At 46.9% G+C, this 26593-nt stretch overlaps 1 protein-coding gene and 1 long non-coding RNA gene across 4 annotated transcripts in view; one reads left to right on the top strand and one right to left on the bottom strand.

The window, feature by feature from the left end:
• Positions 1-5040, bottom strand: part of SPDEF (SAM pointed domain containing ETS transcription factor) — a 33349-nt gene extending 28309 nt beyond the window's left edge. Inside the window, exon 1 of one of the 3 annotated variants that reach the window (XM_083445860.1) lies at positions 4584-5040. Coding sequence is in view for 1 of the 3 variants with exons in the window: in XM_083445859.1 (XP_083301985.1) it covers positions 2330-2411 (82 nt within the window). In the remaining 2 variants the exon portion in view is untranslated. Of the gene's footprint in view, positions 1-2329; positions 2439-2518; positions 2557-4583 lie in introns of those variants that run through there. The other 2 variants (XM_083445861.1, XM_083445859.1) reach the window with 2 other exon arrangements.
• Positions 1-26593, top strand: part of LOC310679981 — a 169504-nt gene that overhangs the window by 130237 nt on the left and 12674 nt on the right. The gene's annotated exons all lie outside the window — the stretch shown is intronic.

Below are 26593 nucleotides of genomic sequence, written 5' to 3'. Positions count from 1 at the left end.
AGGGAAAACAAACCAAGTAGAAGAACCACCTGGGTTCCAAGCACTTGGAGACAAAAGTTATCAAAGTTCAGCAGGTTGGGTGCAGAATAACTAAAGCCCTGTTTGCTTTGCCTGCCAGCCAGCTGGTGGGGAGGAGAAGTCAATTAGATGCCTTTTATTGGCTTATCAAATTGGTCATGAAAAATACTTTGCTACTTTAGAGCCAAGTGAAGTTAAGAAACTGGGAAATGGAGATAGCCAGCCGAGGCTGTCAAAATGCCTGGTTATCATCTCTGGAAAGTCCATATTTCTGCAAGGACATTTTAATGGGACTAGATTTCCAGAGCGAGTGTTTGGGATTGTCAGGATGGTGTGGGTTGCCCTTAACTTGGCAGTCAATTTAAAAGACTCATGCTTACCCTCTCAGGAGTGGGTTCAGCTCAGGCTCAGAATCAAAAAGGAGAACATTGTTTTGGTTGTCAGGTGGTTTGAAACGCAAAGCTTCCCAAAATAAAATTGCTACTATTTATTTACTTCATGTCAATGGCGTGTAAAGATTTAGGAACACACGGATATTTTTGTATCTCATTATATCCCACTGTTTTATCAAGTTCAATATTTTCTAGGCCAATATTATTCAGTGCTGAGATGTGAGTAGAACGGTTCATAATTTCCCCTTCGATTCTGATAATTTTCCACCGTGTGCACTTTTAAGAGTCTGAAAATTTCAACTCACAACCCAAATGTTGCACTGCAAGGAAGCTTCATTTCATTGTCACTGTGAATGGCACCCACCAGCCCACCACATATCAGAATTTCTCACAATTTTGTCTGACACCATGTAGAGAGGATGCTTAATTCAATCGGCCTCACCTACCCTAATATTTCAAGAGCAGAGCCACAGATGCCCTTGAGAACTGTCCCTGGTTCTGATCCACACCTTTTCAGAGAAAGCTCGGTGAGTTCTATTTGTAACCTAGGGGTCTAGGTCTGCTGCCTGACAGAACAGCACTCCTCCGTGGGTCACATAGAAAGCCATCCACATCTGACTTGCTTCTCCAGATGGCAAGGCAACCTATACTTCACAGCAATCATTTATCTACCATGCAAGTGGACTTGTTAATTAGGTAGAAGCAATACTTTTGTTGGCCTAGCACAAGAGTGGTTCACCCATGACCCTCCAGATGTTGCTAAACTACAACTCCCATCAGCCATAGCCAACATGACCAATGGTCAGGGACAATGGGAGGTTAACCACCCTTGGCCTAGTGTCCTGAAAGAACTTTCAAGAATGAATTCTATAAGCTTGTGGAAGTTCAGCAATGGAGAGAATCCCTCCCAGTAATAATATATACTGCACTACTTTCCCTCAACATTCACCTTTTAAAGATAGGTGGCAGTATTGCCCCCATTTTGCAGGTGGGAAACAGAGAAGATAGAGGCTGGAGCACCTTGGATTCTGAATTCTTATTCATACTTCACCAAAGAATCAAATGGTTGTGTTTGTTTTTAAAAAAATCCAGATTTAATGTCTCTTCAGCTCCGTAAACTAATGGATGGATCACCACAGCTCTGCCACAGAAGATGTTGATCATTGTGCACAGCATCCTACCTGTGCAAACTGCAGTTGCTGCATGTTTGCCACATTCATTTTGACAGCAACAGACAGCTGCTTACCCTGATATTGATTCTAGTACCAATGCAGCGTGAACTACACTAAACCATATTGCAATGTCTCACTGTACTATACCGTATTGCAGTTTATCAGTGTTTTATATTGCACATTATACTTCATGCTCAAAATTACATAAGGACACCTTGATAGCAAATGGTGCTGTACTATGCTAATACAAGGAAGAACCACATTGTATTGATACAAATTCCAACTTTGTCTCCCAATAACTCTGAATGGGGTAACACACACGATTATTCACTGACCCAGTTGTGTCCTCTCTTACTCACAGTTATGTTCCCTCTAAAAGGAACTTTTAGTGTGCAGAATGCTTCTGTCTGACTTCTCTTTGCTAATATGATTTATCGAGGAATCCTTATTAAAATGCCCACCTTACAGATGAACAACGTGGTAAAGAAAAACTAATCAATGAAACCATGGCTGATCATGGATTTAAGCTCTGATCTCCAAAATTCCCCACCAATGAAAAAGAGAGAAATGCTCTGGTGCCACAAAAGCTTTTACTGGCAGTGAGTCAAATTTATTCTCAACATAAAGCCTACAAAGTAAATGGAGTTCTTACCTGGAAAGAAGTAAACATCTTTTTCTATTGTTAATAAATCAAAGAGTGATGTTGCAGTCAAAAGTTTATGGGAGCACCCTTTCATGTATTCTCACCTTTATCTCTCCCCAGCACTTCATCCTTAATCCTCAGTTCATCAACCACTCTCCCTCCAGGGAAATTCCCTAAATTAGCCATTTTCAACAAATTGTGTTAAGAGGAAAGATCAGGTTGTCAGTTCTTCCATCCACATTTCGATCGGACAGAAGCATAAGTGGAAAACCAATATCCATGCAACTGTTGACCTGGAGACACTGCAGAGATGCATGGGTAATGGCGCCCCCTATTCTGAGCTGGCTTTGATGTTCCTATTCCTTTGCGAACAGGTCTTCATGTCCCAGGGTCAGACTGCCCTCTCTCCACCTGCAACTCTATTGATTCCCACTGCTCAGATGGGAACAGCGCAGGGAGTGGTCTGGCTACCAGCAGAACTCAAACCTGAGCATGTCCCAGCTGAGCAGCAGAGCTTGATGTTCCCCTCAAAATGGTGAGAAGCCCCTGCTTATAAATCCCTCTTCCCTCTCCTGGGAAGTTGCTTGCCCGGCAAGGAATCCTGCATCTTTGAGAAATAGTTGTGAAGGGATTTGGCAGGTGAGGTGTCATTTGTGTTTCACTAACCAAGCATAACCACAAAGGGGGGGAAACAAACCAACATAATGTCAATTTGCCTTTGGCCCTGGGGCAGGGGAACTGAGGGGAGCAGCTTGAAGAGGCTACTGGTTTGCGGTGAGGGGGATAAGAATTAAAGATGCAGAATGGCCTTCTGTAGCTATGTCTCAGCCACCAAACATCACCAAATTAGTTTTAAGTCACGGCTGCTGAATTCTGTTTCACATGTACCTAAAACTACTTCAGTGAATCATTAGAACTGTTAATAGGTTGAGGAGTGTGGGGGGTGTTAGGGGAGGAGTAGTACATTGTGCTCCTTCTGGGGTAGTTAGTCCACCTTTGGTCCCCACTCTGCACTCAGCCCTCACCTGTGGCTCCTAGGTGCTGTCAGGAGCCACACTCCAGGAACGGCTTTGACTGCTCAGCTAAACCTGGTGAGGGTAACAGATGGGTCTTAAATCCTTGGTGAGTTAGGGACTTCCTGCATGCAAAGACAAGCTCCAGCAGATTGAATGGACGAGACCAGTTGTGGGGCCAAGAAGGCAGTTTCTTGCATATGCTGTAGAGGGAAGTGAGAGGCAGATGGGGCTCATCAACTTGGGAAAGTAGCCCATCTAGGAGAAGGAAAACTCTGATCCTAAACATCTGCTGCCTTGCAAGACATCTTCAAGAGATAACCCTACACAAATCTAGAGTGGAGTTCTTAAGACGGTTGGATGGCCCCTTCCAGCAGGCAAGCTGGTGCCAAACGCATTGCTCTGCTTTTCTTTGGACCACATTAGTGGGGCCAAGAGGGGGTTCTTTTTGTCTGGGCAGCCCAAGATCTCTATGGACACACTGCCCTGGTTTGTGCCCCAGGAAGGTCACTTCAGTGCTACTAACACAGTGGTTTGACTTCAACCCCCCCCCCGTACACTCCACTATCTCTCAAGACAGACAGATGCCAACAACCAGTCATCATAGTTACATGCCAGTTATTTATAAGATCTATGCTACACTACACTACACTGCTTTGCTTTAGATGCAGCACATTTGACCCTCCAAAGCCACAGAGCTCCTACCGTGAACCCCAGTAATCTACACAGTGCACTGTGGAAATGCTGAAGTCAGTGCACCTAGCACAGCAGAAAATGGCAGAAAAATCTATTGTGCGGCAATTTATTCCTTCCCTCCGCAGCCACCGCCCCCAGCATTGGTATGGCTTCTGATACTTCTAATTTTGAGTTCATGCACCGAGCCAGAAATGCAGTAAGTTGCCAGGTGGACAAGCACAGCAAGAGAGTCCACACGCAAACATGTGGCACTTGATGGATTTAATGTCAAGCAATGGTTTTACGTGTAGAATGGCTGTTGCAGATCAAATACAGGGATGACTAACCTTGGGGGAAATTGTCAAAGGCATAGTTGTGTTGCATCAGCAAAACAGTAGTTGCAGGACAACTTATGTATTTTCTCAGGTTGCTGAGAATCCCTTAGATTGCAAGGAAGGGAAAAATTGTACACATTCAGCCAACTGGCATCTGGTGACAAAGAATAGACTGTTCATGTAAGGGGAAGCCAGAAGGAAAACATTAAAAATCATAGCTCGCTTAGAACAAGACATACATATACATTACTTCAGGAAGAGATATAGCATTGGGTTTTTGAAAGAGTGAAGAGGCTTGCTTCTGACATGTATCAGTTAAAAATGTTCACACTTACCCTTTAGGTTAGCAGAGAAGTGGCAGCTATCAGTGGCAGCATCGATCCAGTAAAGTTGTAAGGAAAATGCTCTTGTCAATCTGAAATGCCCCCACTGGGCATGGAGGACTCAAAGAAAAGAGGATGGGGACTTGGTTAAGGCAACCAAACAGCTGAGGTTGATGTTTCTTCTTGCATCAGAATCAAATGACTATTTGCAACAGGGCCATGTACTTAAAGACACATCAAACTTCCTGGGGTGGAAGAGACCACCAAAAGCATCTGCCACAGGTTGTGGAATGCATACAGGCCACCAGACTGTTCAGAGCAGCTCAGTGGCAGGGGCTGAATATGTAAAGAAATGCATTCAGATAACAGGCACCTAACTCTTGTTATCTACCAGGGATAGCCCTGCAGCTGAACTGAACACTAGGAATGCAATGTGTTCAGGAAAAAGCTTCCTTTGCCCATTATATCTAATTCCTTCCTTATTTACCTGAACAAACAAGTTGTGTGCTTACCTCAGTTGGAGGTGTTTAAATATCCCAGCCTACAGTTAACCCTTGAATATGTGAAAATCCCACGTGCAAGTCAAACAAACAAATCCTCTTACCCCAGCAATTTGCCCTCTCTGCCTCTATCTTTAAATCATTCAGAACTCCAGCTGGACCAACAACCCTTTGTGCCCAATGCATCCAGAAAGGGAGAGCTTACTACACTGCCTGTAGGCTAGCTTTGAAATCTCCTCATGTACCGTATATATGCACTACAAGGCAAACTCAATGGCATGTCATAAGAACATAAGAAGGGCCTGCCTGATCAGGCCAGTAGCCCATCTAGTCCAGCATACACATGCCTGTGGGAAACCTGCAGGCAGGAGCTGAGCACAAGAGCATTCTCCCCTCCTGTAGTTTTCAGCAACTGGAATTCAAAAGTGTTAGTGCCTCAACCATGGAGGCAGAGCATAGCCACCATGTAAGCAGGAGCCTATACTACAGAAACTAGGAGGCAGGTTATGATGATGCACAGCAACCTAAGACAAAGCTGGTGGTTCAGGCCAGTGGCCCATCTAGTCCAGCATCCTGTTCTCACAGAAGAATGCCTCTGGGAAACCTGCAACAGGAGTTGGCATCCAAAATGGTGGAGGGCACCAAGTTGGCAAAGGCTATTGGCATAGCTGCCATCTTTCCCCTTTTCTTGCGAGGAATCCTATTCGAAATAAGGGAATTCCCCTTTTAAAAAGGGAAATGTTGACAGCTATGGCTATTGGACAAGTTCAACTATAATACAGAATCCCTCAAGCTGTAAAAGGGATGCAGTTGTTTGACCTGTGTGTGCGTGTATATAAACACTATCAAAAATAAAAGGAAACAAAGCCACAAATTTCTACATATAACTTTGTGCACGAAGGCTAGGGGCAAATATGGACATCAGTGTAAATAATAATTATTCAAGGGATGAACACCACTGTAATCCCCCCTGTATATACATGCACACATAACCATATATTTTGCAATTATTATACATGCATAGTTCTACTATCCTCCATAGATGAACTATTTTGAGGATATCAAGATTAATATCCTGTCTTCTTCCCAAAGCCTTAGGGTAGCTAACAACATCAGTAAAAGTGGGGAGGGGAAACAATAACTAAAAATAGCAGAGAACAAAACATCTGTTTTCAGAGGAACGGTACGGACTCTGTCAAGCACCTGCCAGATAATGAAGAAACAAAAAAAATGACAATGGGAGCGCCTGTCAGCTTAGCTGAGAAGGAAGTTCCCTTGTTGGGCACCACTGCAGAAAAGGCCTTGTAGCCTCAGACAGAGGCAGCAGCTCTAGTATATATTTGTACATATTAGTTGGCTGGAGAACAGCATTGCAAAATTCAGAAACACAAACTGCCTGAGTATTGGTTCACATACTGTTTCGGATAGAGTGGGTCTTGTAGGTTCAGTTATAAATGTGAACTAAATCAATTTTATTTCCCATTCCTAGTTGAGAATGGTTTTCTGGCAATTCTTCAGCTTCTCTAGAGTATCAGGGGTTCAACATCCATTAGAGCAGAAGCAAATGAATAGAGGTCAGGGAAATAGATAGCTTCTGATACAAAAGGGGGGGGGAGGATTAAATAGTTGGGTTTGTTTAGCCAGGAGGAGAAATGACTGCAGGGGAGGAAGTGACAGAGGTTTATAAAACAATGAGTGACATGGAGAAAGTATGAAAATAAAGGATTCATTCTCAAAATGGAACTCTCTGTGTCTCCAGCGCTGAGTTTTTAATCTGTGTTTAATCGGTGGAGGAGGTATAAAGGCAGCAAAGACGAGCCAGCCAGACAAACACAGGGAGGAAGAAGCTTCTTCTTCCCACCCCTCCACCCCCTCCAATGCCCAGGCAGTCCCAAGACAAATAAGAAAGCAAACAAGAAAAAGTGGAAAGGTGGGGGACAAAAACTGTCCAGAAGTCCTCAGGTGGTTGTGCTCTCCTCTCAGCGTCTGAAAAAAAGCTCATATTTGCAGCTTCCCAGCCTGCCCTCTCCTCAAGTGCTGTGCCTCATGGGAGCCGCCATCTTAGTGCAGCAGCTGTTTCATACGTGGGCTGGAGCAGCGCCAACAGCACCACCTGCAGGAAGGCAGGTCTGCTGCACTTTTAATTTGAGCACTGCAGAAAGAAATCCAGCAGGTGAAGCTGTGACTAGGACTTGCAAATGTTTGTGAGGGTATTTGGTGGGGGAGTTTGAGGGGGAAGCCTAGAGTGCCGTCACACAGTGTACATAGGACCAAGAGACATGGACAGTGAGCGAGCTGCTGCAGTGACGTGCAACACCTGTGCTATGTTTGTCTTCCTGCCTGAGATCATGCAAAACTACACCTGCACCAAGGGGAAGCTGGTTGCCTTCCTGAAAGAGAAGGTATAGCAGTTTGAGGCCCGCCGATCCACACTTTGAGCTACTGGACAAGATGAGGAAATTCTCACTAGAGTGGATTGTTTTGGAACGGAGACGCAGGCAGGGTGTCCCTAGGCAGAAGAAAGATCACTCAATGCAGGAAGCAAACCCCTGAAGAATGTGACACACAAAAGGGAGGACTGTCAGGAGCCCTGCTGTGTCTTTGGAGCTCAGAGGTTGGGTGGCCATCTGTCATGTATGGTTTAGGTGAGATTCCTGCATTGCAGGGAGTTGTACTAGATGACCCCCGGGACCCTTCCATCTCTACAATTCTATTTCTATGTTATGTTTTTGTTGTTTAGTCGTGTCCGACTCTTCGTGACCCCATGGACCAGAGCATGCAAGGCACTCCTGTCTTCCACTGCCTCCAGCAGTTTGGTCAAACTCATGCTGGTAGCTTCGAGAACACTGTCCAACCATCTCCTCCTCTGTCGTCCCCTTCTCCTTGTGCCCCCAGTCTTTCCCAGCATCAGGGTCTTTTCCAGGGAGTCTTCTCATGAGGTGGTCAAAGTATTGGAGCCTCAGCTTCAGGATCTGTCCTTCCAGTGAGCACTCAGGGATGATTTCTATGTTATACATTAACATTAAGACAAAATGGAAAGCTAGACAGTAGGATCAACATAAAGAGTGATATCTGTTCCAACACTTAGCCCTGTGACATTAGAGGGTATTGAGGTGACTTGAGTATAAAGGTTTTGTTTTAAAGAACTAGGTACAAAGACAGATGAGATGAACTTTATTGATGGCCAATACCTATGTTCTCTAGGACCACCCTTTCCACACTCAAAGACAGCAGACCTCTGATCATAAGATGCTGAGATCAAACAACAGAAACTGGATATCACCATCTGTGATAGACAGGCCCTGGATCTGCCTCCTGGTGACCCAACAACCAATGGGAGCTAGAAAGTTGGTCAGTCAGGAGAGAGAGGAATTTAAGTTAGATGCTGACATCTAAGTTTATAAATTTCTCAGAGGCACTTGGCTGGCCTCAGTTGAAAGGCAGAATATGAAGCTGGGTGGACAATTGTTTCAACTCGATATGGAAATCCTTATGAATTACAGCCAGTTACAGTCAATTCAGAATAGACCCTTTGAAGTTGATGGAAATAAGTTAGTTGTGTCCATTGGATATGACACTATGCTTTTGCTTTTATTTCCTCCGTTAACTGCATTCCTTGGTTTCTCATTTTCTACAGCCCCTCTACACAGATGGCAGAGTCCAAGTGCAGACAGGTAAAACCAGATCCTGCTTTGTCACTAAGAATAGATTTCTTGAACTGTCAGGCAAGTTCATCCTTTTTGTTTTCTGGTAACATGGCAGATCCTCTCTGTTCCTCAAGAAGAGTAGAATCTGCGGATTCCATTTTTTAAAAAAAACAGTGTAGTACTAAGTAAATGCTGCTTTGTTATCAGAGAGGAAATGGCAATCTCTTGTTTGCTTTAGAATGTTAAAGTGCCACTTAGCAGTCCAAGACATTACAGAAAAACTCCTTTGCCATCAGTAGTTCAGGCTGTGGTTGATCCAGAGGGGAAAGGTCCCCATTTCCTTCACTAGTTTCTTTGCAATGGAAAGCCACAAGACAGATAAGCGCACAATCAAAACACTGTTTTGCTTCTAAAATTAAAGGATGCCTACACATTAATGTTTCACAAGCACTGGCATAAGCACTCCATGTACATTCCCATGCTATCAATAACTTAGAGGGGTTTAAGTCTCTCTTTTGAAATACTGTATATCAAAGTTATCTTATCGTGGTGGAACAGTTTTCTCTAGATTGCCTCCTTTGTCACTGCGGGTGGCTTTTTTCTTTTCTCATTTTGAGGAGTACTTTATAATCCAAGTCAGGTTTTACACACGTGGCAGGAGGTAGGGATGGGACTCTGGTGTGCTAGAGCCAAGTAACTTTTCATTAACTCAGTGTTAGAAGAGCAGCCTGTACTTCTAGTGATGTTCAGTGAAAAACAAGTGCCCTGCATCCATTCCAACTGGCTTCCCCTCTTGTCCTTGTACGAACTGGCAGCACCTGATCCTCATAGCTGTCAAGTGTCCCTTATTTGAAGGGACAGTCCCTTCTTCCAGCACCATGTCCCACTGCTGTCCCTTTTTGATAGATGTCCCTTAAATGATGTCCCTTAAATTTCAAAGGAAGCAGCTCCTCTCCCTCCCTCCCTGCCGGTCAGGGAGGAGGGAGGCTCCAACTGTGTTGCTTGGCTATGTTGCTCACCCAATAAGAAGTCTAAGAACAACTGCGGGGTGGAGCTTGCATGCCTTGTGTGTGGCTAGTTAATGCAAGCTGAGGGGTTTTTTGAATGCTGGACGCCATTTTGTTGCACGTGCTGCTGCAAACTTTGCAGTGCAAAGCCAGGCCGGGGGGCCATCTTAAGTTGAGGCTTCATAGGTCTTGTGGTGCATGTGATTCAGATTCTATTCAGTTGAACCTCTGGTTACAAAGTTGGTTGGACAGTGTTCTCCAAGCTACCAGCATGAGTTTGACCAGACTGCAGGAGGACAGGAAGACTGGAGTGCCTGGAACAGGTGAGGCTGCAGGTCCCTTATTTTGGCTGCTGGTCCCTTATTTTCAAGGCTGCTGGTCCCTTATTTTCAAATCTGTAAGCTGACAGCTATACTGATCCTTCATGGCAGACTCACAAACTGCAAGACAGAGTTGCTCTTTCACTGGTCCCATCTGCCTCTGTAAGAACCTAAACAGCTTTCCTCGGCCCAGCAAGGAATCACGTTGTGTTGCTCATCTTCCCACTAGGAAAGCTGAACAATGGGATATATTTCGGGATTAACTTAGTTCATAGAAATACTCATCCTCTAAACCAGGGATGGGGAACCTGTTGCCCTCTAGATATTGTTAGTCTACACATCACATTATCCTTGACAACTGGTCATGGTGACCGGAGCGGATGTGAGTTGGAGTCCAACAACATCTGCAGGGGCACAGGTTCCCCATCCTTGCTCCAAATAAACCACACTGGGATCTTTTTTTGATGAAAGCTGGTATATAAATTACATAAACAAAGAGTATACAGTGGTACCTCAGGTTAAGAATTTAATTCATTCTGGAGGTCCGTTCTTAACCTGAAACTGTTCTTAACCTGAGGTACCACTTCAGCTAATGGGGCCTCCCGCTGCTGCCATGCCGCCGCTGAGCAATTTCTGTTCTCATCCTGAAGCAAAGTTCTTAACCTGAGGTATTATTTCTGGTTAGCAGAGTCTATATCCTGAAGCGTCTGTAACCTGAAGTGTTTGTAACCTGAGGTACCACTGTATCATATTTTGGTTTTCTCAGCATGTTGGCGTTATGTCTGAGACTTCTTTTTTGGCTTACATTCGTGCACTGCTTAAAGTTTGGTTCTCTCTATGTAATAAAAACTGGGTTTTTTTAAAAAAATCTACTGACTACTAAAAAATCTTATTCCAGTGCTTATTCTATCATGTTCTGATTATTGCCTTGTTTTGCTCCTTGGTCTTCAAGTCTCTCAGTGTAAATTATTATCTCGATTCTCAACTCTTCTTGCTCATCTTTTTCCTTCTTTCTAGCCATGATGACTATGTTCTATCACTGTATGCCTCTGAATAGCAAGTACTGGAAGTCACACATCACAGAGAATTGCTGTGGCACTCATGTCCTGCTTATGGACTTCCTAGAGTCATCTAGTTGGCCATTGTGAGAATAGGTCGCTGCACTGGATGGGCATGGGCCCGTGTCCAGGGCTTTCTCGGCTGTGGCTCCAATCTGGTGGAACACTCTATCACAAGAGACTAGGGCCCTGCGGGACCTGACATCTTTCCGCAGGGCCTGTAAGACAGAGCTGTTCCACCAGGCCTTTGGTCAGGGCGCAGCCTGACCCCCTCCTCTGGCAATCTGCACAGAATCTTGCTTAATGGTTGCCATCAATTTGATTTGAATTAATTTTTATAATGAAAGGTGTCAGGGGTTCAGGAGCAGAGTCACAGGAGAGGGAGGAAACGGAGAGCGAGGGGGAGGAGTCTGAAGGAAATGTCAGCGACGACAGTAGTCCGAGGTCTCTGAGTCTCTCCAGTGACTCGGAGGATTCACAGAAAGGGGCCCCCATGGTCAGGGCAAGGGGAGTGCCCAGGGGGACACCTCGGGAAGAAGGGGCCAGAGGGGACTCAGAGAGTAGCAGCTGGAAATCCGGACCAGCGTCCCCCCCAGAGTGCAGTAGGGGGGAGGAGTCCAAGGCATCGGGATCAGGGAGCGCGCAGGCAGAGGGAGAACGTGAGGCAGGAGTGACCACACCCTCGTCAGGGAGCGAGGAAACGGTCATCCGGAAAGTTAAACGCGCGCGCGCGCCAAGTTCAAATGTACAGGAGGGCGGCAAGGTGGGCAGCCCGGGTAGGGAGCCAGGTCCTAAAGCCCGCCGAAGAGAGGGGGAGGAGTCAGAGGGGTCAAGCTCTGCGTCAGAAGAGTCCAGGAGGAATGAGACCCCGGGGGGTAGTAAGACCCAGAGGAAGAGAGAGAGAAGGAAGAGGTGGAGTAAGATTAGAGTCTTAAGCTGGTGCACAGGGGGCGGAGACCCAGACAGAGCTTCGCCGGTCTAAAGTCCAGACGTAGAGCTGGGACGCTGAGACTTGTAAATGGAGACTATTCTTCAATAAAGACTTTGATACTGTACTATCGGCTAGCGTTGGTCCTTGGTGAGCTGGGACCCGGAGCCAGCTCTGACAGTAAGCTCTGTCTCCTTTTTAAAGTTTTGGCACCAAGAACCTCGCCACGTGAGTCGACGCAGCGAGGACAGAGGAGGGGTGCTTACAGAGCTCACAAAACTCAGGCAAGATGACGACGGAAGAGCAGATAAAAGCCCTGCAAGAAGCGGTGACACAACTCAGCACGGAGGTAATTGCATCCAGGAAGAGAGAGGAGGAAATGGTTACCTCCTGCCGGGATCTCCAGGTCAGGTTGGACGTGCTTTCTAAACAGGGGCAAACGGGATCCAAGGCAGAAGGCATTGGCTTGGGGAGAAGGGGAGGCAGCCTTGTATCGCATTTCGACGGGAGTTTGCAGCAGTACCCCAACTTCAGAGCAGACCTGCTGTTTGCGCTGGATCTACTTGACAAAGACTTTAGAGATGAGAGAGAGAGAGTGGGGTTTATCTTGTCCCATTTGCATGGGGAAGCCAAAACGTGGCTGAGGAATCTATGGAGGGACAATGATCCAGCGCTCCAAGATGCGAAGGCTTTTATTAAAGCAATGGACTCATGTTTTTTATCAAAGGTAGACATCGATATTGCCAGGAGAGACATACATGGACTTAAACAAGGCAAAGCCAGCGTGCGGCAGTACCATACACGCTTTTTCGGATTGGTTCATGCCCTGGGGTGGGAAAAAGATTCTGCGCCAGTCAGAGACCTCTTTTGGGAGGGGTTGAATGCAGATGTAAAAGCGGAGATTGGAAGGGGGGAGAGACCAAGGAGCACCCAGCAAGTAGTCCAGAGGGCTCTGGAAATCGGGGTGCATCTGGAAGAACGTCCTTGGAACAGGGAAGAAGGGCGTTGGGGAAGGGCACCAGCCAGAGCACCTCCCTTCTTTCCCAGAGAAGCAGCGCGTGCGCACTCCACACCCTCGCAGGGAGGGGGAGAAGAGCCGATGGAGATCGGAGGTGCCAGGGCTCAGTCAGCTAACAGAGCCCTAACACCGGGAGCAGCCAAAACGAAGCCTCCTAGAGGGAACAGGAAGTGCTACATCTGCGACAGTGCTCAACACATGGCGAAAGAGTGTCCCCAGAGGCTCCACAAGCACACTGCAGCCTCGGCAACAGTCGCAGAAGCAGCTCGATTGAAAACGCAGCAACAGTTAAACGACGGAGTCTGGCTGGAGGAAGAGGCACTGGGGTCCAGCCAGACAAGTCAATGAAACAATCCCCAGCACTTTTGCAACCCACAGACCCCCTCCCACCCAAACCAGTGGTGCAGCTTACAGCGTCTCTCCAACTGCCCAATGGACGCACTGTGGAGGTGCCGATCACCATTGACTCCGGCAGTAACGCTGACTTTATAGGACTGGAATTCATTCAGCAGCACAATATACCACTGCTACCAGCCACACTGCCCCTGAACGTTGTCACGGTGGATGGCAGAGACTTGTTAGGGGGGCAGGTGGTGCAACAAACGCAACCAATGGTGATGCGGATTGGAAATCACCGAGAAGTCATCAGCTTTAATGTCACCCACCTGTCGGACACGCCTGTAGTCCTGGGCATGAGTTGGCTGCACAGGCACAGCCCAGCATTGGCGTGGTACCAGCGCCAACTGACCTTCGGCTCCTCCTATTGCGCGGAACATTGCATCCTTCCTAGCCCGGAAGAAGGAGGGGACGACCCGCAGCTACAATTAGGCACGCTGCAAGCAGTGCCGCGCAAGTACGCAGCGTTTTTGGAGGTTTTCTGCGAGAAGGAAGCGGACAAGCTGCCTCCCCACAGGTCCTATGACTGCAAGATTGACCTCCTGCCAGGAGCGACGCTGCCAGCCGGGAAACTGTATTCCATGTCTGAGGACGAGCTGCAGGAGCTCAAGGAGTTCATAGACCTCAACTTGAAGCGCGGTTTCATCCGGGAGTCGAAGGCAGCGGGGGGCAGTCCTGTATTCTTTGTGAAGAAAAGGGACACGCCCCAAAAGAGGCTTGTAGTTGATTTCAGGCTCTTAAATGCCAAGACCAAGCCCACGGCCTTTCCCATGCCCAAGATAGATGACCTGCTGGCAACGGTGAGGAAAGGACGCGTTTTTACAAAATTGGATCTGCGAGGGGCGTACAACCTGATTCGCATACGGGAAGGAGACGAGTGGAAGACTGCCATGTTCACGCCCCTGGGCACATATGAATACAGAGTTATGCCCTTCGGTTTACAAAATGGCGCCCACTGTTTTCAAGCCTTCATGCATCACGTCCTGGCGGGTCTCCTCTACAAGACATGCGTCTGCTTCTTGGACGACATCCTGATATTCTCAGAATCTGAGGAGACCCACGAAGGTGACGTCAAGGAAGTTCTGCAGAGACTGCAGGAGCATCGGCTGTATGCCAAGCTGGAGAAGTGCCAGTTCGACAGGAAGGAGGTGGATTTCCTGGGCTACAAGCTGTCGGACAAGGGGCTTGCCATGGACAGCGCCAAGGTTCGCGCAGTGTTGGACTGGAAGAGCCCGCGCAATCGGAAGGAGGTCCAGCGGTTTGTGGGGTTCGCCAACTTTTACCGCAAGTTCATCAAGGGGTTCGCGATGCAGACGGCGGCCATTACCGACACGCTCAGCTCTAAGAAGAAGAAGTTCATCTGGACGGAGCAAGCGGAGCAGTCCTTTCAGAACCTTAAGCGTCTCTTCTCGTCCGAAGGGCAGCTACTGCATGTGAATCCCAGCAAACCGATGAGGGTTGAAACAGACGCCTCAGACAGAGCCGTGGGCGCCGTACTGTTGCAGGAGGACCCGCATGGGGACTGGAGACCGTGTGCCTTCTACTCTAGGAAGCTCAGCAAGTCGGAGCAGAACTACACCATCTGGGACAGGGAGTTGCTGGCCATTCATGCAGCATTCAAGGCGTGGCGGCACTTCCTCGTCGGGGCCAAACACACAGTGCAGGTTCGCACGGATCATAAGAACCTGGAGTGCTGGCGCACGGCAAGGTTCCTGAACCAGCGGCACATCAGATGGGCGGAATTTTTTGCGGATTTCGACTTCAGGATAGAATACATCCCAGGCGACAACAACATCATGGTGGATGCACTGTCCAGAAAGCCGCAATACCTCGAAGAGGCGGCACCAGCAGCGGCCAAGCACATTTTCGCTCCGAAAGCGTGGGCGTGCGCTTCAGCAACCGTGGACTTGGAGGCGGTCCGTCGAGCACTGCAGGAGGACCCCTTCGCACAAGCCAAGATGGAGGAGGTGCACAAGGGCACGGTGAAGGACGACGAGTTCCAAGTACGAGACGGATTGCTCATCCGCAGAGGAGCACTCTATGTACCGGGAGACGACCTCCGGGCGAAAGTACTGCAGCAGTTACACGACTCACCCACCGCCGGGCACTTTGGCAAGGAGAAGACGGCAGAACTAGTTGCCAGAGATTTTTGGTGGCCCAAGATGCGGGGGGAAGTCGCGGAGTACGTCTCGAGGTGCGACACCTGCCAAAGGGCCAAGTCAGTGCACAAACCTCCGGCGGGACTGCTCGAACCGCTGCAGACTCCGAGCGAACCGTGGGAGAGGGTGGCCCTGGACTTTGTCACGGATTTACCCAGCTCAAGGGGTAAAACGGCAGTGCTAGTGGTGGTGGACATGTTCACTAAAATGGCCCACTTCATTCCGTGCGCGAAGGTGGCCACGGCAGAACAGACCGCCAAACTGTTCATAGACCACGTCTTCAGGGTGCACGGACTGCCACGGTCTATCTTGTCCGACAGGGGGCGCCAGTTCATTTCGAGCTTCTGGCAGAAGCTGATGGGTTTCCTGAACGTCAAGATCAACCTAGCGTCGGCGAGACACCCGCAGACCAACGGACAAGCGGAGCGCGTCAACGCCATCATGCAGCAGTACCTGAGATGCTATGCAAATCAACAGCCGACGACATGGGTGGACTACCTGCCGCTCGCTGAGTTCGCTTACAACAACACGAAGCACGTGTCCACAGGGGTGACGCCGTTCTTCGCCAACAACGGGAGGCATCCCAGAACCTTCCCGGGATTAGAGAGACTGGGGGAGGGGGAGCCACAGGCAGCGGAAGTCTTGGCGGCGGAATTGCAGGAAGTCCACGAGCAGCTTAGGAGGCAGTTAGAGCTTGCAAAGCACGCATACAAACTGCAGGCTGACAAGCACAGGAGGGTTGGTGAAGACATACAGGTGGGAGACTGGGTGTGGTTAGCGGCCCACGCAGTGCCGACCAGATCCTTAGCTAAGAAGAAACTCGGACATAAGCAGCTAGGACCTTACCTAGTTGAGGCACAGATCAATCCGGTGGCCTTCCGGTTGACACTTCCGGAAGGATCCAGAATGCACCCAGTATTCCATAGGTCGGTGCTCACGCCCTACAAAGCACCTCACCGATTTCAGGCGCAGGGCACGGCACCAGACCAGTATAGGGAGATCCCCCCAAGGAGGGAGTCGCCAAGAAGGGAACCCATCAACCAGGTCACAGAGATTTTGGACTCGAGATGGGGGGAAGAGGGAGTAGAATATTTTCTCGCAAGGGAAGGTACCCCGGCCAGCGCCAACAGTTGGGTGCCGGACTATGCCCTGGACGAGCCTCTCCTCAAAGAGGAGTTTCATGCCTTGTTCCCACACAGGCCCATGCCAGCCGAGTATTTCGACGACTGGCTTTTCACACCCACGCTTTCTACCAGCACGTTCCAGGGATTCACCTCGGACGAAGAACCAGCATTAGACACACGTTCACCGGAGGGCTCGCCCTCGGGGTTTGCCTCAGACCGCTCGTTTTGGTGGGACAATCGAGGAGAGGAGAGGTGGCTGAGGGGCCCTTGGCAGGCAACGGACCCAGAGGGGAACGAGGGTGAGAGGGACATGGACGTGATGGGGGAGGACGTTGGGTTCGAGCATGGCGGCACGGAGATGGAAGCAGAGGAGAACGAGGTCGGCGAAGACACGGAGGACGAGCCGGATTTCTCTAACTGGATGCACGCCACGGGGGACGAACTGTATCCACCATTCACCCCCACAACGACGGAGCACCCAGCACCCCCGCCGGAGGAAGGGGAGGGGGGAAGGGGGGGCTTCGAGGGGGGGATGGATGTCAGGGGTTCAGGAGCAGAGTCACAGGAGAGGGAGGAAACGGAGAGCGAGGGGGAGGAGTCTGAAGGAAATGTCAGCGACGACAGTAGTCCGAGGTCTCTGAGTCTCTCCAGTGACTCGGAGGATTCACAGAAAGGGGCCCCCATGGTCAGGGCAAGGGGAGTGCCCAGGGGGACACCTCGGGAAGAAGGGGCCAGAGGGGACTCAGAGAGTAGCAGCTGGAAATCCGGACCAGCGTCCCCCCCAGAGTGCAGTAGGGGGGAGGAGTCCAAGGCATCGGGATCAGGGAGCGCGCAGACAGAGGGAGAACGTGAGGCAGGAGTGACCACACCCTCGTCAGGGAGCGAGGAAACGGTCATCCGGAAAGTTAAACGCGCGCGCGCGCCAAGTTCAAATGTACAGGAGGGCGGCAAGGTGGGCAGCCCGGGTAGGGAGCCAGGTCCTAAAGCCCGCCGAAGAGAGGGGGAGGAGTCAGAGGGGTCAAGCTCTGCGTCAGAAGAGTCCAGGAGGAATGAGACCCCGGGGGGTAGTAAGACCCAGAGGAAGAGAGAGAGAAGGAAGAGGTGGAGTAAGATTAGAGTCTTAAGCTGGTGCACAGGGGGCGGAGACCCAGACAGAGCTTCGCCGGTCTAAAGTCCAGACGTAGAGCTGGGACGCTGAGACTTGTAAATGGAGACTATTCTTCAATAAAGACTTTGATACTGTACTATCGGCTAGCGTTGGTCCTTGGTGAGCTGGGACCCGGAGCCAGCTCTGACAAAAGGTTTTTAGAATGTTGGATTATTTTGATTGTTGTTAGCCGCCCTGAGCCCAGCTTTGGCTGGGGAGGGCGGGGTATAAATAAAATTTATTAATATTATTATTATTATTCAGAAGGGTCATGTTATGTGTTTTTCGAGCTGTTTTGACACAACTGATGGTTGCTACTTCACATATGGCAGAGGGAAGCATACTTCTGTTCTTTGTGATGTTCCTGTTTTGCCATTCTCGGTGCTTCCTTTCTCCATCAAAGGCATGCCCTTATGTCCTCCCAACTCTACATGGTAGAAAGATGCTGGCTTCCTTTTAAGAGGAGTCCCATGCCTTTCAGCTCCTAGAGACCAGCCACTCAAATGCATCAAAGCACTTTTTTTTTTTAGCAAAAGAGAAAACAGGACCATTAATCAAGTAAGTTGATTTCAACCTATCTAATTCAGCAAAATGGCAATGCTGCAAAGGTTCATGCAAAGCTACCAGAAGAGATAGATCAAAAGCCACCTACATGCAGAGGTAATCAGCAGAAAGAAAATTGCTGGGAGGCTACGACCATCTCTAGTATTCTCAACTGGAGTTAATTTTATGTAAGAACTTGGAAGCAGCACTCTGAGCATGTCTCGGCTCCTCCACTTGTACCCTGTCTAAGCAAAGATAACTTTATCATAGTTTATGAATAGAAATGCAGGAGTGTCTTTAAATGTGGAAACTTAAGATATGGCACAATGGGAGAAATCTACCACATAAAATAAACAACCTGACAGCCTTCATTAATTGCTGTTCGAAGGTTTCCTGCAGTTGCTAACATAACGCAGCTTAGAAACAAAGATGAGATAGCAGGAGAAATGCCTGTGCTGGAGAAGGTTACCTAGCATGAAAGCCACTGGGATCTACAGAGTTAGGGCCCCTGCAGACTGGTGGGTGTACTCTGCAACATGTCACTGGCACAAAAATAGTGCACTAATTGTGGATCAATACTGCATCATCCACTCAGCATTTTGCTTTGTTAGGTGTTAGGTGCTAGGTGCTATTAGGGGCTGGGGTATTGCTTGGGGTTTCTCGTTGGAGGAGTTGTTGCTGTTGTTATGTTGTAGTTATGCATTTTTTTCATGTTTTAAGCCACCTTGAGTATGGTTGGAACAGTGGAATGCAAATAAAGTTATGTGTATATGTATGCATTTTATTATATTATTTATTGCACTTATTAGTGCACTTTTTATATACAGTGGTACCTCTGGTTGCGAACGGGATCCGTTCCAGAGGCCCAGTCGCAACCTGAAAAGAACGCAACCCGTGTCTGCGCATGCACGGGTCGCGATTCGCCGCTTCTGCTCATGCTTGTGACGTCATTTTGCGCATTTGCACATGCGCGAGCGGCGAAACCCAGAAGTAACCCTTTCCGGTACCTCCGGGTTGCAACGAGACGCAACCTGAAAATGCCCAACCTGAAGCAAACGTAACATGAGGTATGACTGTATATACAAAAAGTAACTCAAATCAACTTTCAAAAAAAGTAGCACATAAATCAAAGCCAACATAAAACTAAAACAGAGTGAAACCTTAAAACGCAACATTGTTCAGCAATGTTTCCCATGGTTACTGCATTAGTGCAATCTGGAGAGTCAGTCTTGTGCTATAGTACAAGAAAAGCAGGAAAACACCCTTACCCTCACCCCCTGGAACATTTGTGGTATAAAAAGTTACAGAATTTTGGCAGGAAACTGCAGGACACACACCAATTTGAAACAAAGCAGAATGTCTGCCACTCCACCTGAAACCTTTGCTGAGGCAAAGTGGGATTGAAAGTTTGAGACCTGTCTGGACCACAATAAAAAGGACACCTAGAGGGGCCCTCAGTGTTTTCCTAAAAGTTATCTAGCAAAGGAAAACACATGCTGAGCTGCATTTAGCCATTGTATCAATGGAAGCAATTATACTATTCCTTTTCAGTAGTGTTTCAGTGTCTGCAAATTGTCGAAGACATCTTTTCTACTATATTCTCTATCCAAAAGTTCCCAGCATCTTCAAAAACACCCTTTTACACTGAAGTAGAAGCCCATTTCTCAATCAAGTATCTTGGACACCTACACCCAATTCATGCAGATGGGCTTCAAAAATGGATTTGTATTTATTTGTTGGATGTCTTCCTCTTCCAGCAAGGAGCACAGAAAGTAAAGGACAAAACAAGAACTGAAAGAATATAATAACAAGATTCTCAACTGAAACACACATATACTATAGCAGCGACATTCAGAAACTTAAAATATCAACATATCAAAACCAATAAAAGTCTTAAAAAAAATTTTTTTGCACAATCCACCCAAAGTTAAAAACTTACATTGATTTCAGTTAATTAATTTCATTGACATTAATGGGATCCCAAAGTGCTTATCTTTGGATACAAACACCCTACGGCACTGCCAGTCTCCTAAAATTGTGCAGGAAGTAAAAAGAGATCAGCCACAATTTGGATTCCATTGCAAGCAAGAGAAGTGCTACTCTCCAGCTCTTGTTCATTTGGCGAAAACTGTGGACACCCTAGCTAGAATGTGCTCAAGCTTAGAGCTCCAATGGAACACAGTAGCACTGGCAGAGACCATCTTAGGAAAGATGAATCTGACAGAGAGCATTCCAAACTGCCCTGTCTTCCCCATGAAAGCATTCCTTCTGCAAACACCCCTGACCTAATAGGAGACAGAGCAGAAGAATCTTTGTGTGTGAAAAGTACACAAAGCAAATGCTTATTACAATAAGGGTCCAGGGCCAGGTTGCGTTTCCAGGGTTTAAAAATATTCAGTTCCACTGCAATTTAATTAATCCCAGGAGACTGTTTACTTTCTCTTTGTGCCTGAAGGGGAACTGTAGCAAAAGGGTTTACAGCGCATCAATTCAAATGCTGCTTTGGGAGTCTGCCAACCTACTGTAGCCTCACAGTGAGACCAGAAAGGCCAAATTTGTGCTAACTCTGGGAGTAGAGTATAAGACACACTGCAGTTGGTTTCCCTCTAAGAATTATTTTTGGAATGCTACAGTTAATTGGGTGTGATGTAGCTAGGGTCCTTTGGAGAGCCCTTACCCAGCCACCTCTGGGGATCATACAATTCAATCTGGTTGTCTCAGCTTTACCACTAGGCCTAGATGCACCCGACAATTACACACTAATCAAAATCTGCCACACCTACTGAGTTAGACCAGTATGGTATTTTTGAGGGGGGAAATCTAACTGGGGTATCAAGTCGCCAGGTTCCAACATCTGTGTACAAATCTCCCTTAGAGGGTTATCATCACACACTTTCCCCATCACTCAATTAAGAGGTCCAAAGCAGTAGCACAGGTTGAGATTAGGTATGTTAGAATCTCACCCAGTCAGAACACACCGGTTGTCAATTACCAAAGAGCAAATACATATTGGTTCTAATAATTCATAATACTTGCCTAGCATGTATAAGAGGCAGATAGATCATACCATGTGTGCTACAAAGGAGGCAACAGCTGAATCAGGAATGAAAAGTACCTATTGGCCTTCCTGACAGAGGATGTAGCCTGGAGCTCCAGCTGAAGACCAGAAGCAATCAGCAGATGATTAAACCTCCTTTTAGTCTTTCCCCACACATGAAGAACACAACTCAGAATGAATTAGGTTATGTCTTTCTAGAACCTTCCCTAATGTTTCTATATATTGGGTAGTGGGGAATCAAGTCAGCCCATGGCTACAACATCCACTTTTCCTCTCAAAAAAGGAAGGATGAAGAAAGGTTGCAATCTGGCTGCAAAACAAGATCATAACTGACCTAAAAAGTATATATCTATCCTACAATTTAACCCATTTTATCCAAACCCTTTGTGGCCACTTGGGTAACACCATAGTTCTATGGGTCAGTTTTATTTTGACCTGATAAATATCTGTTGATATAGTTCTAGGCCAGGGTTAGGAAACCTCAGCTCCAGGGGCCAAGTGAATCCCCTGAATTTTCTCTAGTCCTCTCTGCTTCAGAGCTTTTGTTTCTGTTGCCAGATGGAATACTGTCCGTGTGTGGTAGCCAACGACTGCTGGAACCTGTTAATGGAGTTCGTGCAAAGCTTCATGAGAAGACACGCTCTTGAAATCCCTTCTGTGTTTGGCAAGAAGCATGACAACATCTGCAGATCGGCTGGCACAATGGTCCAGTACGTGGAACTCTTCAACAAGATTCGCAAGTAGCAGCAGGTGCCTGTTGCAGGATTCAGATGAGGAAAGCCTTGTAAGGCCTTACTTAATGGGAGCAGTCACTTTGCTGAATAGTCAGTTGAAATTGCAGTTCCATCCCAGTAGTCCAGATTGCAATTGTTTCCCATTAGAGTGAACTGTGTGTCATGCACATCTCTGTCCCCAACAGCTTGCCATCACAATTATCCTGCATTGCAGGGAGTTGGACTAGATTACCCTCGGGGGTCACTTCTAACTCTACAATTCTATGATTCTATTATTCTACTGTACTCTGTGATACCCCAGCACCTGCCACCTGAGGCAGCTTTCTCACTAAAATGCTGTAAACATATAGATTTTACCAAGGTAAGGAGGGACAAGTTGAAAATTGCTTGTTGTTCTTTGTGCCAGGGATTACACCAGGGATGGCCAATCTGTGAACCTCCAGATATTGATGAACTGCATCATCCCACACACTTGGCCATGCAGGCTAAGGCAGGATGAGAGTTGTATTTCAGCCACAGGTTAGCAGCAACACATGGATTAAGTGAAATTGCCATGTTTGAGCCTCTTGGATTTCCTTTGCATTTTCAGGTTCTTCTGCTCCAAACAGCAGGTGACATAACAGGCTCTCTCACATACGCAACCTAATGAATGAGAAAGCCCAGCATTTCGCAACCACAGATATTCCACAACTGCCATTCAAACCAGATCTTGTTACATAGGCAAAACAGTGGAATTCAAAGAACAGGGCACAGCACCAGAAAAGAAAAGAAAGAAAAAAACACTACAAGCAATAAAAGGGAAAATAAACAAAGGATTGTGTTTCTTTTTTCTTTTTCCCTCTTGTCCTTTCTGGAAACTGATTTGGTTGGGTTCAGTGGCTCTTCCCACAAGATCATGGCAGCAGAGGGTAAGAAAATAAATGACTTGGTCTGAAGGAATCTCCCTGCCTTTCCAGCTAACCTCAGGTTCACCACAAGGACAATAGACATGTACCTTATGGTAGCCTGTAATAAAACCATTGAGGGTTATGGATATCATCAAATAAACCACAGGCACGTAATCCTTGACTGTCTTGTCTCTAACATCAGGTGGAATTTCCTGGACTTAATCATGCTTTGTGAGTCACACAAAGATAAAGTAATACTCTTCAGCAGAAATGACACTGAAGCCTAGAACTTCCGCAGCAAAGGCCACCTGTCTGGACTACATTTATATCCAAATTTTTCTACACATGTCAGATGTGTATGGAACTTTTATTTATGTGCGTCAAATGACCCCCTTACAATGTAAACAACAACACAACATGCTTCTTTGTTTTAATTCAGTTTACTCCTTATTCACAGGATGGCTGTGGATAAACACTTGCCAGATCTGGGCCACCTTGTTTAAACACACTGTGCTCAGCACTGCATGTGCAAAGGTATACAGGTAAGGAGTGTTTCTGACAACAGTGCAAAAAATAAGATGCCCCTGTGGCTGCAGACTCCTCTTTCAGTGACACATTTCCCTTCGTTGCATTGGAGCAAAACTTTTTCATGCTTTATTTAAAAGGTAAGAACTTTATTTAACAAGCTAAGCATTGGACATGCTCACTTATAGTTTGGACAGACCCACTTGGTTCTCGGAGGGTTGGCCAGATAAGAATCTGACCCTCAGACTGAGAAAGATTCCCCAACCCTATTCATTACACAAGTGGAATCAAGATTTGCAACACTCATACTAATGCTGCTTGGATGTTACGTGCTCATCTAAAGCTTCCCAAGCAAGTGAAATGTCCATTAGCACAACTAGTAGCTTTAACTAACTTTAAGGCAACTTCATGAGGCATTTCCCCCACGCCATAGGAAAAACATGGGCATTCTTACTTCTGCAGTATGGCGTGCTTGTTTCTGTAAGTGTTTTTACAACTTGGATTCCATATGAAGCAGTCCTGAAGCAGCAAAGCCAATCACTGGCCAGTTCCACAAATGGCAGCCATTTAGAGAAACCTGAGCACAAAGCTGCACAGATCTGCTCTTGATCACATTGGTCAGTGTGCTCACTAAGTCCATCTGCACAAGAACTTCCACACTCATAACAAACAACAGTGAAGTTCATATGCAGGTGGAACTCAGTACACTGGGTGCACACATATAAGAAACACAATGAGCATCTTGGAGAACTCTATGCATGCACTAAGCATGCAAGCGCCATGGAAAAGAGATGAAGCCCCAACACGTTTGGATTGCAAAAGTGCCCCCACTTTCAGTACAACTTATTTCCATGCTGCATTGTTAGTATCAAGGCTTTAGTTCGAACAACCACTTCAAGCAGCAGGACTTTGAAACACTGAACAAATCCTTGTTTTCTAGGACTCCCCGGGAAATCTTGAAATAAATCTGTAACCAACAAAATTGCAATGGATAAATCCCACAAAGAAGGACTGGGGAAATGTGTTTACTACTCAGAGCTTGAAGAGTGATAGCCAGCCCAGCACCTTAACTATCACTCACTTTGTGAACCTAGACAGGTTATGTTTCGTTAGATGGGCTTGACTGACAATTGTGTATATTGATGGGTCTTGATAGCACTTTGTTGGAGACGGATGTTTTTCTTAGTGCACACAAAATGCACTGACTTGCATGAGAGAAAACTACTACTAGAGAAGGGCAAAGCTTTATAAACAGAGTTATACAAATCCAGTGCTCCATAGCTGCCAGAGATTAGAGTTCTATAGGTATCACTTCCGCACTGTTGCAATTTGTAAATGTCACATGGCCTGCTCTTTTTGTTTCCTTGGTTCTTTGGCAAGTCACTGAGCATTAGGGATGTAAAGTCATCAAGGTTTGCAATGCTTTTGCAATGGTCTAGCCACAAGAGCTGATTATGTTTCCAAACTGGCACAGGTAGCAGGAAAATCAGGTCCTGAGTTTCCTCTACCTGAGCACTTATTGCATGACATTCACTTGCCTCGGAATTATTAGAGCTTTTGTAACATCCAATAAGGGCAGTCTTCTCCAGGAGGTGGAAATAGTATTACAGCATCAACACATTATGACGCAGCAGTAAATGAGGAGCTGATCTCATTACTGCCTGGTTGCACTGTGTCAGCCTAGCTCTCTGTGGCCTAATGTCCAACTTTTAAGTAGCACCTAAAGCATCATCTGTATAACCCCCTACATTTGTTAATGAAAGATGCAAAGAAATAAGCATACCCAACAGTATATAATTTATTATTATCAGCTCTGGCCATGGCTGTCTAACAACAGGGAGAATGCTGCTCCAAGCAGGGCCTGAGAATAGGAACACAAGGATACAGGAAGCTGGCTTGTACCAAGTCAGGCCACTGGCCCATCTAGCTTGTGTGGTCTCGTATAGTTACTAGCAGCCACTCTCCAGTGTTTCAGACAGGGGACATTCCTAGTCCAACTGGGAGATGTTGGGGATTGAACCTGGGACCATCTGCATGCAAAACTGTTGCTCTTCCACTAAGCTGTGACCCTTCCCCAATTTTTAGGCCCCTTTGGTGGAACACATTAATGCAAACCAAAGGCTCATCCACACTTCGGCTTATCATGTACCTAGACAGCACAGGTGCAAGCAGCACAGGTGCAAGCAGTTCTGTGTTTGCCCCACAGCTTTCCCCTGAAAAGCACATTGTTTACCACTGAATTGGAACAAAAGGCAATTGTGAAAAACCTGATTGTCGTTTGGTCTGATTTAACAGTAAGCCATGAGTTTCCCCTGGGGAAAAGCAGGCAGGCAAATGGAGGTGTGGATGAGCCCCAAGTTGCTTGGGAAAGCTAGGGAGGGATGTCATTTTTTGTTTTATGGTTTTCTGAGAAATCTACCTTTGGGCCACACATAGACTTCAGACAAAGTTGGGAACTAAACTTTGATCTTCTAAATTATGGTCCACAGATGTCTTCCTCCTCCTCCTCTTTCATCCCTTCCAGCTGTTCTTATCTACCAGGAGCAGTCCTTATCCATGTGTCTTGTCCATGTGTCCAATAAATCCCTATGTCTGCTTTGCTTTGTGTCATCTTGTGAGGGTTATCATTCTTTGGGGTTCAGCTTCCTCCCTCAGACATGGTACATGAAAAGTAGATGCAACACTTCCAGTTTCAATACATATGCACGACTGCTAAGGCACCATGCAATGCACAGCCCTCCATGGCACATACTGTAGATACAGATTTATATTTTGAAGAGATTGCTAGTCAAATCTGTTTATAATAATCTTTAACCCAAAGAGCAAAACACCCTACTGGCTTTTAAACTGGTGGAAGACTGGCAATTGGAGAGTAAATGAATGTAGCAGACCGAAGGTGGAAGAGACTCTTCCGAAGTATGTAAAAGAATAGTGATCCTTGGTATGAGAAATAAGGTGTTACATGTATGTC

The sequence above is a fragment of the Podarcis tiliguerta genome (genome assembly GCF_965153285.1).
Source record: "Podarcis tiliguerta genome assembly, chromosome: 6".
NCBI lineage: Eukaryota > Metazoa > Chordata > Lepidosauria > Squamata > Lacertidae > Podarcis > Podarcis tiliguerta.
Note: the sequence above shows the minus strand (reverse complement) of the source record. Positions and strands in the feature narration are given on the sequence as shown.